This window comes from Lagopus muta, chromosome 26, assembly GCF_023343835.1.
Source record: "Lagopus muta isolate bLagMut1 chromosome 26, bLagMut1 primary, whole genome shotgun sequence".
NCBI lineage: Eukaryota > Metazoa > Chordata > Aves > Galliformes > Phasianidae > Lagopus > Lagopus muta.
This window is the reverse complement of record NC_064458.1, coordinates 1,756,699-1,770,678: the sequence shown is the minus strand read 5'-3', so window position 1 is coordinate 1,770,678 and position 13,980 is coordinate 1,756,699. Positions and strand designations below refer to the sequence as shown.

General features: G+C 58.0%; 1 protein-coding gene across 2 annotated transcripts; it reads left to right on the top strand.

Moving 5' to 3' along the window:
• Positions 1-3,662: 3,662 nt before the first annotated feature.
• On the top strand, positions 3,663-13,573 carry LOC125685071 (calcium/calmodulin-dependent protein kinase type IV-like). 2 transcript variants are annotated; one of them, XM_048927827.1, is made up of 13 exons: positions 3,663-3,790; positions 4,122-4,288; positions 4,695-4,833; positions 7,419-7,497; positions 7,761-7,823; positions 9,762-9,844; positions 9,956-10,028; positions 10,248-10,338; positions 10,426-10,500; positions 10,761-10,836; positions 10,927-11,053; positions 11,314-11,466; positions 11,654-13,573. In XM_048927827.1, exons 3-13 carry the CDS (start codon positions 4,736-4,738, stop codon positions 11,828-11,830), a joined length of 1,095 nt encoding a protein of 364 aa, XP_048783784.1. In that variant the 5' UTR covers positions 3,663-3,790; positions 4,122-4,288; positions 4,695-4,735; the 3' UTR covers positions 11,831-13,573. The 2 variants fall into 2 exon arrangements, with proteins under 2 accessions (XP_048783784.1, XP_048783783.1); XM_048927826.1 differs by lacking the exon at positions 3,663-3,790 and having other exon boundaries at positions 3,954-4,288.
• The last annotated feature ends 407 nt before the right edge of the window (positions 13,574-13,980 follow it).

The following is a 13,980-nucleotide window of genomic DNA, read 5'->3' as shown; positions in this document are numbered from 1 at the left end:
CGTTCAGGTAAAGTTTTGCTTTCATGTGCTCTGTTCCCCATCCCTCAATAGGGGAGGGGTCTCCTGGCTGGACTCCGACCCCCCAAACCCTGCCTGCCCCATGGCTGTGCTGCTCTTTGTTCTCTCCCCACTCAAGAAAGTTTGCATCAGGCTTTTCTTTTGGGGGGGGGGGGGGGGGGGGTTGATCTGAACTCAGCTCCTGCCTTCCTCCTCTCCCCGCTGGGGCTGCGCTGTGTGGGGTGCGCAGGACCTTCCCCACATACAGCCATGGGGAGTGATTGTGGGGTGGGAGCTGCCAGCGATGGGGTGAGGAGGGGGTTGGGAAGGGATGCAGCCCGTTTTGGGTTGAGCTGCTCCGACTGCAGCAGATGAAAAGTTGCTGGGAGGGAGAAAGGAAGGGAAGGGGCCGGGCAGGGAAGTCCTGCGGCCTCTCCATGTCAGCGCTCCGTCTGCTGTCACTCAGCACAGAGTTCTCCTTCAAGTTGTCATCGCGGGGCTGGAGGGGATTATGCCGAGGCACTGTCCAGAATTGATTCATGTGGAACGCGTGCTTGACGAGCGGAACCGCTGGTGTGAGCGGAGCCGTTGAGACCCCCTATTTCCCACCTTCCTCACACAATCCGGTATTGTTCGGCCCGCAGCCTTCGTGATCCCCGCGCCGGGGCTGTGACTGACACAGCTTTGAGGCTCTAAGGCGTATTTTGAATTTCTAAAACCTCTCAGGAAGTCCCCGGGGTGCCTTCTGCCATTGTTTCTCCTTTCGCCTTTTTCCCTTTCCACCCCGCTCCCCTCCCGCCTCTCCTTCTCCCTCCCCTGACTCTCAGTGTCCCACCGCAGCGTTTTTTCCCCTCTCCCCGTGTTTTGTAGCTCTGGAGCCGCTCGGCCCCTCTGCAAACACAAATCCGACCACAACGACAGAAACAAAACGAGCCGAAGCCCCCAAAGTTCCCAAATCCTCGATCTCGGGGAGGAGAAAGCGGCTTTACTTGTTTGTTTTCCATCAGCCGACGCAGAGGCAGGGATGTGCTGAAAAATCGTAATAGGAATCAATCTTCAGCCCAAGCTGATGCTGGGCGTCTGTCTGGTGTCCGTCTGTCCGCAGCTCTCCATCCCTGGGTCAGCGTGGGGAACCCCAGAGGGGCTCTCAGGCCTCCGGTGGGGTGTTTTTCCCCCCCTGCCACCTCGGCACTCTATAACCATTTCCCATTTCCAGTCTTAATCTTATAAGAATGAATTGAGAATGACCAGCGTAAATACACAGGTGCCACTGGGAGCAGAAAGCACTCTTTAATCTCAGATATGAAAACAATTCCCTGCACTGCTCACTAGCAATCAGCAAGTGCTATCAGTGCCGCGCGCTCCCTGGGAACAGGAGAGCTTATAAATATGAATTAGTGCAGAGAAAATCTACTCTCTTACCTAAAGCTAAATGTTATCTGGGTCCCTTTCCAGCAGTGGCTGACATTTCCAGAGTGCTTTTAGTCACATCTGTGGGAAGACAACTCATTCCTTTCTTAAAAAAAGAAAAAGAAGGGAGAGAAAAGAGAGGAAAAGGAATGAAAGAGGAAGTGGGGGAGTGGGAGGGTGAGGTGAGGTGGAGGAAGAGCTTCCTTTGTTCCAGGAGGGAAACGTGGGAGCCTGAGGCTGCTGTGGGAGCTTGGCTGGGGTGGGAGGGATGGAGCAGAGCTGAGAGCATCCCTAAGGGTGGTCCCTGAGCGGAGGTACTGGGTGCCTGCTGTGCTGTGCTGTGCTGTGCTGTGCTGTGCTGTGCTGTGCTGTGCTGCTGGGGAAACTGAGGCACGGCGCAGCCCGAGGGCAATGGAAGCACTGCCAAAGAGCAGAGCAGGATGGGGGCTGTGGGATGGGCTTTGCTGGGAGGCTCAGGCAGACCGACCCACCCCGAGGGGGGCAGCGTGTCCCATCTGCTCGGACCCCACAGATCCCGTGCTCCAACCTCGAACGCGTCCACGAGGGAAGGGGCTGCTGGAGCACACAGCCGACGGGATGCTTACGCTGCCTTTTAGGTTGTTAATGAGCGGTTGCTGGCAGGAATGCTAACACCGCTCAGCAGACAGACCTGTCGTGTGCTCTGCGTCCTTGTCTGGCTGCACTGAGCTCTGACCTCATTTGCTCGGTGCCATTCAATTAACAAGGCGAGCGGCGCTGGGGAAGGTGGGGATGCCGGGGGGGGGGCAGGGGGGGCATTAACAGTATGTATTAATTTCCATTTTTGGTTCTGAACAATTGAGCATCGCTCAGCAACGGCTGCAGGAGGCACCAGGAGGCTCTCGTGGTGCTGCCATCATCCAGAGGTGTTTTGGGGGGTTGAGCTGGGGGTCCCGCTCTGTTTTTGCCCCCACGGACCCCCAGCAGCTCTGGGTGAGCTCCCCCTCCTTTGGGTTTGCTGGAACATGGATGGAGGTGAGACGAGACAGAAGTGAGGGTGAGAAGGGGAGAGAAACGTTTCCCAAGGTGCGGAAAAAAGAAAACAAACCACAATTTCGGATGCCTATATTTATAAATGGGGTTTTACTCCAGCGTAATGAGAGCAAAATAATTAATTCCTTCGCTGGAGACAAAAGGCTGAAGGTCTCCTGCAGCCCCACCTCTGCACTGCTGGGCCCTGAGGCCTTTCCTCTGCTGCTGATGGGAGGCTGCCAGCCTCAGCTCCATCCTGGGGGGCGGCCCAGCATCCATGGGCCAAATGGGGGGGACGTGGAGGGGGTGGGCAGAGCGCAGTGCCCTCAATTCGTAGCAGTGAGTTGATAAGGGGAAGGAGCTGCCTCTGCTCCCCAGATGCAGCCCACTGCTCTTTTTGGGGTGGGTAAATGAGGGGTTGTGTTGGTTCTCAGTGTAAATATTAATGATGCACCATAAGAGCACGGGCGGGATGGGGAGGAATGGCTGAGTCATTTTATGGACTGAGGTCTCTCCCTGTAAGAACATCCCTGAGTTGCAGTGAGCTGGGATCAGGCAGGGCTGGGTTCGCCTCCCTCAGATGTGATGAAATATTCTGATAAACACCTGCAGAGCCCAACGCCAGGAGAGCTTCTCATGCTGGTGGGGCCTTTCCTGGAGCGCTGTCTGTGTCAGGGCTGAGCATCATCCCCAGGACTCCTCCAACCCCACGATGCTCTGTGTTTCTGTATGCAATGGTAAAACACACAGCCTGCACCTGCGGGAATCGCAGCCTCGGTGCTGACGAGGACAGGGTGCAACGGGGAGCTGCTGGGATCCCCGCTGTGCGTTGGGTGCCGGTGTTGCTGCTCCGTGCACGTGCTGTTGGTGCAGCCTTGTGCTCAGCCCTGCGGTCCCTTCCCGGGTTCGCACGCGTCAAGCTCTCTGCTCGGCTCCCCCCGCGGTGGGCAACGCAAATCCCTCCTTCCTAGGGGCGCCCTGCCTGTGGGTCCCGGCCCCATCCCCGACACTTTCCCCTTTCCTACCCAATTCCAGCCCCTATCCCCATTTCTGAGCGCGCTCCGTGCCCGGCCCCACCTCGCCCAAACCCTCCCCCATTCCCTTCCCATCCCTTCTCCGTTCCCATCCCCTCACCCCCCGGCCCTCCTCTCCCCGCCGCCCCCTCCGCTCCCATCCCGTGGCGGACGGCGGCACCGTGCGGCCGCACCGGGCAGCGCCGCTCCTTCGGGGAGGGAACCGAGATCCGCTGCAGCGCTCCGGGGGTCCGCCCTCCGGCACGGCTTCCCCCATCTCCACTGCGCTCCGGGCGGATCTCTGATCCAACGGAGCATCACCGGGAGCGCTGCGAGTGCGGGATGGGATTCTGACCTCGGTAATGGCATAAGAGTGGCGGGAGGGCACAGGAGTGATGGAGCGGCAGCGGCGTGGGGTGGGGGCGTCCCCGCGGGGTGCGGGGCAGACGGGCGCGGTGCAGTGACGGCGGCCGCCGGGGGGTGGCACGGCCGAGCCGGGCGGGAGCGGTGCCGGGTGGGGGTGCGGACGGGGAGGGCCCCCGAGCGCCGCAGCCCCGCGTCTCCACCTTCCCCTACCCCCGCACCGGCGTCTCTGCGGGTCCGCAGCCCCACGCACGGACATCCCTATTCCCTACGTCTCGGTGTTCCCGCATCCCTCCATCACTGCATCCTTTCATATCCCCACCCCAGGGCCGAAAATCCTTACCCTACCCAGGAGGGCGGCAGCCGGGCGTGAGGGAAGGGGGGCCGCCCAGCCCCGCACGCAGCGCCCACCGTGCCCGCATCCGCCCTGCGCCGGGGATGAGGGAGCGCCGGGGGGGATTCGGCTCCGCCGCGCAGCCACGCAGCAGCTAACGGTACGTGTCGGCCGTGGGGCTGAGCTGATATGTGGGGAGGGGATGCGCTGCGGGGCTGGCGATGTTTGGGGTGGAGTGCGGGAATTGGGGGTACGGACCCCATAGCACCCATCTGTGGGGCACAGCCAGAGCACAGCTGGGGCACCTGCTGCCAAAAGAGCCCCGGGAAGCTGAGGGTGGGGTGGGAGAAGTGGGGTGCGGGGATGGGCGAGGAGGGGGGGTTTGGGGTATGATCTCTAAAAAGGCAGCGTACGTGTCTGGTGGGAAGGGGATTTGTGGCTGCGGATCCATCCTGCTCCGTAATCCCAAGGAGAACCTGCTGCCATCTGTGCACTGCCATGCAATGGGGGGGCCGTGGTGATGCTGGGGGGGCCGTGGTGATGCTGGGCTCTGCTCTGCCTTGCAGCTGGTGGGAGACTCCTCCCCCCTTCCCTCCCCCCGGGCACCATGCCTTCCTCCAAGACGGACGGCGAGTATTGGATCGATGGATCCCACCGTGAGGCTGCCCTGGAGGATTTCTACATCGTGGGCCCTGAACTGGGACGGTACTGCCTGCATGGGGGGGGGGGTGGAGGGCAGCAGGAGGATTCCCTGCGTGGGAGCATCATGCTCAATGGCTGCGTGCAGAGGGCTGGGTGCAGGAAGGGTGCAGGAGAAGGGATGGATGGATGGATGGATGGATGGATGGATGGATGGATGGATGGATGGATGGATGGATGGATGGAGAGGGGCAGGGGGATCCCATCCTCAGGTGTGAGCGGGGCTTTGGAATCGATCATGGTGCTGCTGCTGTGGTTTTGGGAGCACTCACTGAAGTCTTGCAGGACGTGGTTCAGGCTCCTCATGTGCTCTACGCTTCTCATCCCTTTGGTGGAGACTGGGTTGATGGTCTCTGACTTTTGGCTTGTGGGCAAATGGGGGATGAACCTGGGGCTGCGATGGGACCCTCCTATGAGGAGCCCCAGCAAAGGAGCACGACTGAGGATAAATCCCATCCCCATAGGGGATTTATTCCCAGGATTTGTCCCACTTAAGGTAGGAGGCCCCACAGAAGTCCCAGCTGTATCCCCACACCCACAGCCAGCTCCAGGGCTTTCCCCACCACCAGGGGCTCAGCAACTGGTGGGGGCACAAACAGCAAACCCCCATGGAGGTTCCTGGGCTCTTTGGCCACCTGAGATGTGGGCTTTGCCAAGGCACAGGATGGTGCCAGGTGTGGTGCATGGGCCAGGCTGCAGGAGGAGGCATGGCATGGGCATTTCTAGGCACATCCCACCCAGTGCCCCATGCAGTACTGTCACCCAGCAGCTCTCATGCTGTACTGGGATGCTTGCCTGCTCTGGGATGGGGCCAGGGTCCTTGCAGACAGCCTTGCAGCCACGGAGCCAGGGAGCTGCTGCACATCGAGTAAAGCCAGAGCTTCCCATCCTTTGCTTTGAGCTGGAGGTGTAGCCAGGGCTGATGAGCCCCCCAGCAGAGGGGAGCTGGTGGAGCAACCTGCATCCACCTGAGAGCCCCCACAGGGTTTCCATCAACAGAGGAACATGTGGGGCCACAAACAGCAGCTTGAGGATGGGCGTGCTGCCTGCACAGATGGACACGTGGTGGGGGGACAGACCCTGCCCCCGACCCCTCCGTCCAGACGCATCCCATCCGGGCTCTGGGCTGCGTTGCATCCACAGCGAACTCAGGCTCCTGGCAAATCCCATTGTTCGACATTTTCCAGTTCATCTGTAAAGAAATTGCAATTATCTGCCGTGGCTGTCAAGGTTGATTGCAGTATTTACTCCAGGCCTTAAGCAGCGGCCAGGTGGAGCTGCTGGCGGCAGGGTCCAGCTGCTGCTGTGATTGGGAACGCAGCGATGGCAGTGGGTGCAGGGAGCTGCACTGGAGGAGTGGGGCTGAGGGGGTCGGTGGGCTTCAAATGATCCCTCGAGGAGTGGGCTGCAAATCATCTGTGCTCAATGCAGTGCTGAAAGGGGATGTCGAGTGATGGGAGGGTGAGCGTGGTGCAGGGAGAGGGGGCACAGCAGCTGGGAAATGGGGCCAGCGGCACGGCCATGGGGCACAGCAGCAGTGGGGGTGCCTTGGGTTCAAAGCAAAGCTGTCTGCAGCTCTTCCTGAGCGCAGGATGTGATGGGAAATGCTAAGCAAAAGGCAGAAAATGCTTTGGAAATGCTCAAAGTGTGGGGCTGCCCAGCTCTGTGGGTGCTGCAGGCTGAGCCCCATGATGTCCCCAACCCTGTGCCGTCCCCAACCCCGTGCCATCCCCAACCCCGTGCCATCCCCAACCCCTCGCCATCCACCCGCAGTACCCAGCTCTGCCGTTGCCATGGGAATGCAATTCTCCAGCTCAGCAGATGAGTTGCAAAATCCTCTCTCCTTCTTTAAAAGCAGAGAGGTGGATTTCAGGAGGGCCCCCTGGGAGCTGCAGCACAGGGTCACCTGTGGGCAGCAATGGGCAGCAATGGGTCGTTGTGTTCTTGAGGGAGATTTTGGTGCAAAAAAGGGGTTCTTTGGGCTTTGACCTTTGGAGGCTTGGTGCTGACTGAGGATGGGGGGATGGCGTGTGCCTCGAGCCAGAACCTGAACTTGTCCCAGAAGGTGTCAAAGCCAAAGAGCAATAAAGTGCGGTCGATTACTCAGGGGGTGAGAATTAATCTGCTCCGAGGAGCCGGGCAGCGAAGATGAAATTGCAAACTAGCCCCATAATGGCCTGAAGAAATGGGTTGATTTCACCGTCCAGTGGTTAGAAAACATTATTAACAAGATCTGAAAGTGACGGGCAGCTGAGCAGCACGGTGCAGGCTGATGGGAGCGGTTCTTCCTTTGTAAGGCAGAGCAGTTCTGCACTGTGGCAGGTTTTGTTGTGTGATTTGGGGTGTGAGGGGGGTCCTGAGGCATCCACGGTTCCACTGAGCTCATCCTGGAGCTGGGAGCAGGGGGGGGGGTGGGCTGCATCCTGCCCTGAAAGCTGCTTATGGCTTTAAACCGCCTTTAGGATTCAGTTTTAATTAAAATGGCTTTAGTGGGGAAAGCTGGAACTGATGCGGGGTGAAGCAGCTCGGTGCTGGTGGAGGTGGGGAGGGGGAGTGGGACCCCCTGCCTCCATCCTGCCTCCATCCTGCAGGGGAGCCACCTCCGTGGTGTACAGCTGTGAGGAGAAGGGCACACGTACCCCATATGCTGCCAAGATCCTGAAGAAGACAGTGAGTGTTGGTGGCACTGGGGGTCTGGGAGCGTGAAGGGCATTGGGATGGGGACGTGGGGATGTGGGGATGTGGGGATGTGGGGATGGGGATGTGGGGATGGGGATGGAGATGCCCTGCAGTGCAGGGCTGGGGGGGGGGGGGAGCACAACAGGCTTAAATTCTGGGGCAGATCCTGCCTCTGCAGTGGGAATGGCCGTGGGGGGGCTGTGCAGTGGAACCAGCAGAGATGGTGATGGATGTCAGCGGGTTCTGCCTTCCAGATCGACAAAAAGATCGTGAGGACGGAGATCGGGGTCCTGCTGCGCCTCTCACACCCCAACATTGTGAGTAGGAGGCCGCAGTGACCCCATCCCAGCATGGCTCTGGGTGAAGCCATCACCCCATCACCCAGCCCCCTTGGTGCCCTATGGCACAGCGCAGCCCCGCTCAGCGCCGTCCCCCCCTTCCCCATCACGGCGCAATGGGGGCTCACCCCCTCCATAGCTGCTCCCCACCCCCCACCCCGCTCCCCATCGCCCTCAGCTTTCCATTCGGTGAGCAATTTCCACCCAGGAGATGAAATGAGCACCGAAGCCAATTGCCCATCAGCGAGGAATGCTGCGAGGGGAGATAAGAGGAGAGGGCGAGGGGCTCCCTGCACCCAGCACTGGGGGCAGCAGCTCCTCCATCCCAACACAGCAGAGGAGGGGACCAGGTTTGATACACCCATAGAAATGCCACCAGCTTTGCTTTGTGCTCTCCCACACCCTTTGGGCACACAGGGAGCACCCATGGGTGCCTCGGTGCTAAGAGTTTCCATAGGGAGCCCCGAGCTGGCAGCTGCTGCATCTCCTTCTATACAACAGCGCCTTCGGTCCGTTTGCTAGCATTGAAACCAACCTCGACGGTGGATGATAATAGGATTGTAAACTTTTGAAGTTAATAGGAAAATTATAGTGCTTCTGTGTATTATTATAATGCAGTCAGCTGCCGCCGGCCCTGCGGGGTATCACGGCTCGTCACCCGGCCTGCGAAGGTAATGATTAAAGCCCCATGAAATCCACAGTGTCACAAAAGTCCTAAGAAGCGTGAAATGCTCTGTTTTCTGTCTAAAAAAAAAATTAAAATATATATATATTGCATTTTTGACTTCTTTTTAAGAGAATCTGTTAATTCCAGATTCGCCGCGCGGGCACAAAGCGTTTGTGCGGATCTTGCACGGCGTCTGAAGGGAAAATGATAAGGAAAATGGAGATTGTTTCACGCTCCTTCCATGCAGAGCACTGCTGGCGCTGCTCCCCTGTGGGTGCTGCTCATGGGGGCCCCGGGTGTCACAGCTCAGGGGGTGGCATCGCAGCTGGGCTGTGAAATCAATGTGTGTCCCCAGCTCTATGAGTCGATAGGGCTGAAGTCCTGAGGAGGAGCAGCCCCTGCCTCCCCCTTAAAGCATGATTAAGTGAGCGAGGCAGTTCCAGATCTGGGCTGAGACAAACAGGAGAGGAGGGGATGTGGGGGGGGTGTCTGTGCCAGTGCTGCCATACCTGGAAGTTACGTGGTGGGAGTGAGCAGGGTCCTATGGCACCGGCACAGCCCCGTCCCAATGGCACAGCCTTAACCCCAATAGCACAGCTCTAACCCCAATGGCAAATCCCAATCTCAATGGCACAGTCTTAACCCCAATGGCACAGCCCTGTCCCACCAGCACAGCCCCAACCCCAATGGCAAACCCCAATGGCAAACCCCAATCCCAATGGCACAGCCTTAACCCCAGTAGCACAGCTCTAACCCCAATGGCAAATCCCAATCTCAATGGCACAGTCTTAACCCCAACGGCAGAGCCTTAACCCCAATGGCACAGCCCTGTCCCACCAGCACAGCCCCAACCCCAATGGCAAACCCCAATCCCAATGGCGCAGCCTTAACCCCAATGGCAAATCCCAATGGCACAGCACTGTCCCAATGGCACAGCCCCAACCCCAATGGCACAGCCTTAACCCCAATGGCACAGCCCTGTCCCAATGGCACAGCCCCAACCCCAATGGCAAACCCCAATCCCAATGGCGCAGCCTTAACCCCAATGGCAAACCCCAATAGCACAGCCCCGTCCCAATAGCACAGCCCTGTCCCAATGGCACAGCCCCAACCCCAATGACAAACCCCAATGGCACAGCCTTAACCCCAAGGCAAACCCCAATCCCAATGGCACAGCCTTGACCCCAATGGCACAGCCCCATCCCAATGGCACAGCCCCATCTGCTGCCACCCATTCTCATCCCTTTCAGATCAAACTGAAGGAGATCTTCGAGACACCCTCGGAGATTGCTCTGGTGCTGGAATTGGTGACGGGAGGAGAGCTCTTTGACAGGTAGGGGATGCAGCCCCAGGGGAGGGTGAGGACGGAATGGGGCTGAAGGACAGCCCTATGGGGTTGGGGATGGGGGGGTGAGGGCACGTCTTGACTACTGTGCACCCACAGGATCGTGGAGAGGGGCTTCTACAGTGAGCGGGATGCGGCCCACGTGGTCAAGCAGATCCTGGAGGCTGTGTTGGTAACGTCTCCGTGTCCCCATTGTGGTTTGGGGGCATCGCTGTGGGTCTGGGAGCATCGCTGCAGGCCCAGAGCCGTGCTGTCTGGGGAAGGTCACTGCCACGCAACCTGGAAATGGGGTTTCCATGGCAACAGATAGGTTTTAAAAATGGAAACTCTGAACGGGAAACGTCCTTCCTCTGCTGCCCTGCTAAAGCCTTTCCTCCCCCCATCCCCGCAGTATTTGCATGAGAATGGAGTGGTGCACCGGGACCTGAAGCCGGAGAACCTGCTGTATGCAGACCTGTCCCCCGACGCTCCCCTGAAGATCGGTGGGTGCTGAGCAGAGGGGCTGCACCCCGGGGCTTCCCAGCCTGGTGGGCACCCATCAGTCTGACCCCTCCCTGTGTGTCCCCAAGGTGACTTTGGGCTCTCCAAGATCGTGGATGAGCAGGACACCATGAAAACCGTCTGTGGGACACCGGGGTACTGCGGTGAGCAGTGGGGTGTGGGGCAGAGGAACCTGGGGGGGGGAAGGGGGACCTCCTGCCTGGCACTCCTCTTCAGTCTGCCCCACAAAGAGCCCAGAATTGGGGGCTGGAAGGAGATGGGGACAGGTGGCAAAAGTCTGTGATGCACGAATGCTGTTTGTCATCAGTCCCCAACACAAATCAGCTCCATGCTGAGCTCTGCACGCAGGAGGTGCCTGCGAAGGGTTTTCCTCCTGGATTTTAACCCCCATCTCTGCTTCCAGCCCCTGAAATCCTGCATGGCTGCCCCTACGGCCCTGAGGTGGACATGTGGTCGGTGGGTGTCATCACCTACATCCTGTGAGTATTGCTTATGGGCTGTGAGCCCCTGGCTGTGCCGTGTCCCTGCGTGGGGGCCTGGGGGCACTGGGGATCCTCTGCTCCTTCCAGGCTCTGCGGGTTTGAGCCCTTCTTTGACCCACGTGGGGACCAATACATGTACAGCCGCATCCTCACCTGCGACTACGAGTTCGTGTCCCCGTGGTGGGACGAGGTTTCCCTCAATGCCAAGGACCTGGTGAGTCACTGAGCTTCAGGGCAGAGCTTGAGGCTGTGCGAAGCGAGGGGATCGGGTGTAAGAATGACAGAGGCAAGAGTCAAATAGAGCCAAATGGAGCGGTGTCACGGTCAGTGCTTCTCTGCTCCTGTGCATCTGTATTCCTTGCAAACGAGAGGCTGTGAGTCCACCAAGAGCATTGCATAGGGGTGGGCATGGGGGGCACTCGACAAATGACCATTTTGGGGTGTTTTTTTTTTGCACGTTGAAATCGGCCGCAGGTCAGAAAACTGATCGTCTTGGATCCCCAGAAGAGACTGACGGTCTACCAGGCTCTGGAGCATCCCTGGGTGACTGGAAAAGCAGCCAAGTTTGCCCACATGGACAGCACACAAAAGAAGCTGCAGGAATTTAACGCCAGGAGGAAACTGAAGGTAAAACCTGACCGATCCCTCTCACTTTCCTCCTCTTGCACAGAACTTGTCCCATCCATGGGCTGCGCTCGCTGGGGCTGAGCAATCCCTGCCCTGAGCAGCAAAATGCTGAGCGGGGGCAGCCTGGGGGTTGAACCAGGTGTGTGTGTGCATCATTCCTACTGACGCCATCACGCTCTGCCTGCAGGCTGCCATGAAAGCCGTGGTGGCTTCCAGCCGCTTGGGCAACCACGGCCACCACGACTGCTCCAGGAGCCGGGGGGGCTCCCAGGGGAGCACTGAGGCCACCGCTGCATCCGAGGAGCTGGAGGCGTTCCCTGCTGTGCCCAAAATGCCCATCAATGGGGCGAGCTGCAGGAGCTGATGGTGCCCGGCTCCCAGCAGCAGCGCGGGGGGCTCTGGGGCAGCCGTGGGGATGGCAGCACGGGGTGCATCCCTGCGTGGTGTCCTGGTGCTGCTGTGGCTGTGCGTCCATCCCCACCCCGCAGGGAAGCAGCGCTGGCGACTCCTGTCTTCCAACAACCCAACAGCTTTGGCTGCTGTGGCGTTAGGAGTGTCCCGGCTGCTTAAAAGCGAGGAGCAAACAGCAGGGAACAGAAAGAAAAAAGGATTTCTTTCACCTTCCCAACAAAGGCAGCGAGTTGTCGCCGTTCTCTCTGCAACAGAGTTCTGTAAATAGTCCTCAAAGGCATCACTGTAGAGGGGGGAGGGGCAGCAATGTGCGCTCGGTCTCCAGCCCCATTGCACCCACCAGCCCCACTGCAGAAGGGGGGAGGGGAGGGTCGGACCTCCCCCCCAAAACCGCCTGCCTGCAGCTCCTCGGTGTCTTTAGGTGGTAGATGAGCTCTGTTTGATTCGTGCTTTCGTGACGCTGCGGTTTCATTCGTCCTGGTGTTCGGTTTGTGCTGTGTGGGAGCAGCAGGGCTGGCGGTGAGGAGGGCTGCCTTGGTTGCGTTCTGACAGACGTTTTAATGAAGAACAATGCAATTATTTCTACGGGGCAGCGTCAGGCTTTGTAACACGGTGCTGTTGTTCCTTCATTGGGGACGAGGAGTTTATACTGCATTTCTGTTGGGTTTTTTAAGACTAATGAAATCCGAGGACAAACTTCTTGAAATGAGATTTTTTTAGGCATTTCTTTACCAAGCTGCAGGATGAACATTTGTGGATTTTAATACAGAAGAAGAAATGAGACAGGAAAAGCCATACTATGTGTGCTGGAGAGAAGGGACTGCAGACAAAAGGTACAGCTTTGCTTAAGCTGAGAGCTGCAATTGCAGACAGAGTCTGGAGAGGGTTGGTTGGTAGATGCAGAGCTGTAACCAGGGATGCAGGAAGGGAAATGTAATACAGTGACTTTTGTACTTATTTACAGCACAAACAGAAATCCTAAGGATGACAGTAAGGGCTGATCCACGCTTTATTGTGCTCGTTTATGTTTAGGGTGCTCATAAAGCCAATTACAGAGGAGAGATCAGATGCATGAGAGAATGGACAAAGGAAATGATGCTCATTTTTGTTATTTCCTCTCTTCCTTCCCTGCTTGAAGACAGGGGGCAGAATGCAGCGCTGCTCTGAGCTCTGCTCTCCATCCTGCAGATGTGCAAACCCTATGGAAGTGTCCATTCTCAACAATGGGGCCTGAACTTCACGTCTGCTATTTATTAAATCAGGTATTAACATTAATTCATACACTCTGACGTGAAGGACAGATTTAAAACATCATGCAGAAGGCCAGGGAGCTCAGCACAGGAGCAGGGACATCGCTCTGCCCTCAGACTGCTCCTGGTAGCAGAAAACAAAGCACCACTGAGATAACGGGTAATAAAGTGTCATCCTAGGGAGAAAACCCAGGGGAAATTGTAGCCAGAAAAAGAAGGAAAAAAAAGGGGGAGTTTGTCTCTTCTGTCAACAAAGTATTATTCCACAAACATCTGTACTTGGAGGTAGGGAAAGCAGTGTCAATCCTATGGGACACGCCATTTCGGTCTGTATGCTGTTTTCAGAATGTGTTTTAATAACTTATTTCTTCGGTATAGTGGTTACATTTTCAATATCGCAGGTATTTATAAAAGAGCATAGACAGCAAATAAAAACATCTAACGTCCTAACGCGTGCTGTGTCTGAATGGCTGGAAGCCAATATGGCTGCGCCCATGCGGTACGACTCCTCTCCGGCTCTATCGGTCAATCCGTTCGGACTGGGCTGACTACCGGTCAATCTATTCACGCTGGGCTGAGGCCCAACGACACCAAGCGCTGGGTGCTGCCCTTCGGGCACCGCAACCCCACGGTGCGGGACTGCCGTGGGTCGCAGCTCCCGGGCCGCCCACGTGCTCGCAGCGCGCACATGGCCCCGCCCCGTGACGTCACCGACTCGGCAGAAGCGGAAGTGACGCTCATTGGCGGAGAGGCGGGGAGTTCCTCCCGCCCTTTCCATTAGGGCGGGGCAAAGAGAAAACCGGGCGCACTGATTGGCCGTGCAGCGAGGGCGGGAAGCAGGAGGAGCAGGGAG

Excerpts from the sequence above, each read along its gene's own strand:
- LOC125685071 (XM_048927827.1), top strand. The coding sequence starts at position 4,736 with ATGCCTTCCTCCAAGACGGACGGCGAGTATTGGATCGATGGATCCCAC. Across the intron at positions 4,834-7,418 it reads GTGGGCCCTGAACTGGGACG|GGGAGCCACCTCCGTGGTGT; the intron begins GTACTGCCTGCA and ends TCCATCCTGCAG. Across the intron at positions 10,339-10,425 it reads CGACGCTCCCCTGAAGATCG|GTGACTTTGGGCTCTCCAAG; the intron begins GTGGGTGCTGAG and ends TGTGTCCCCAAG.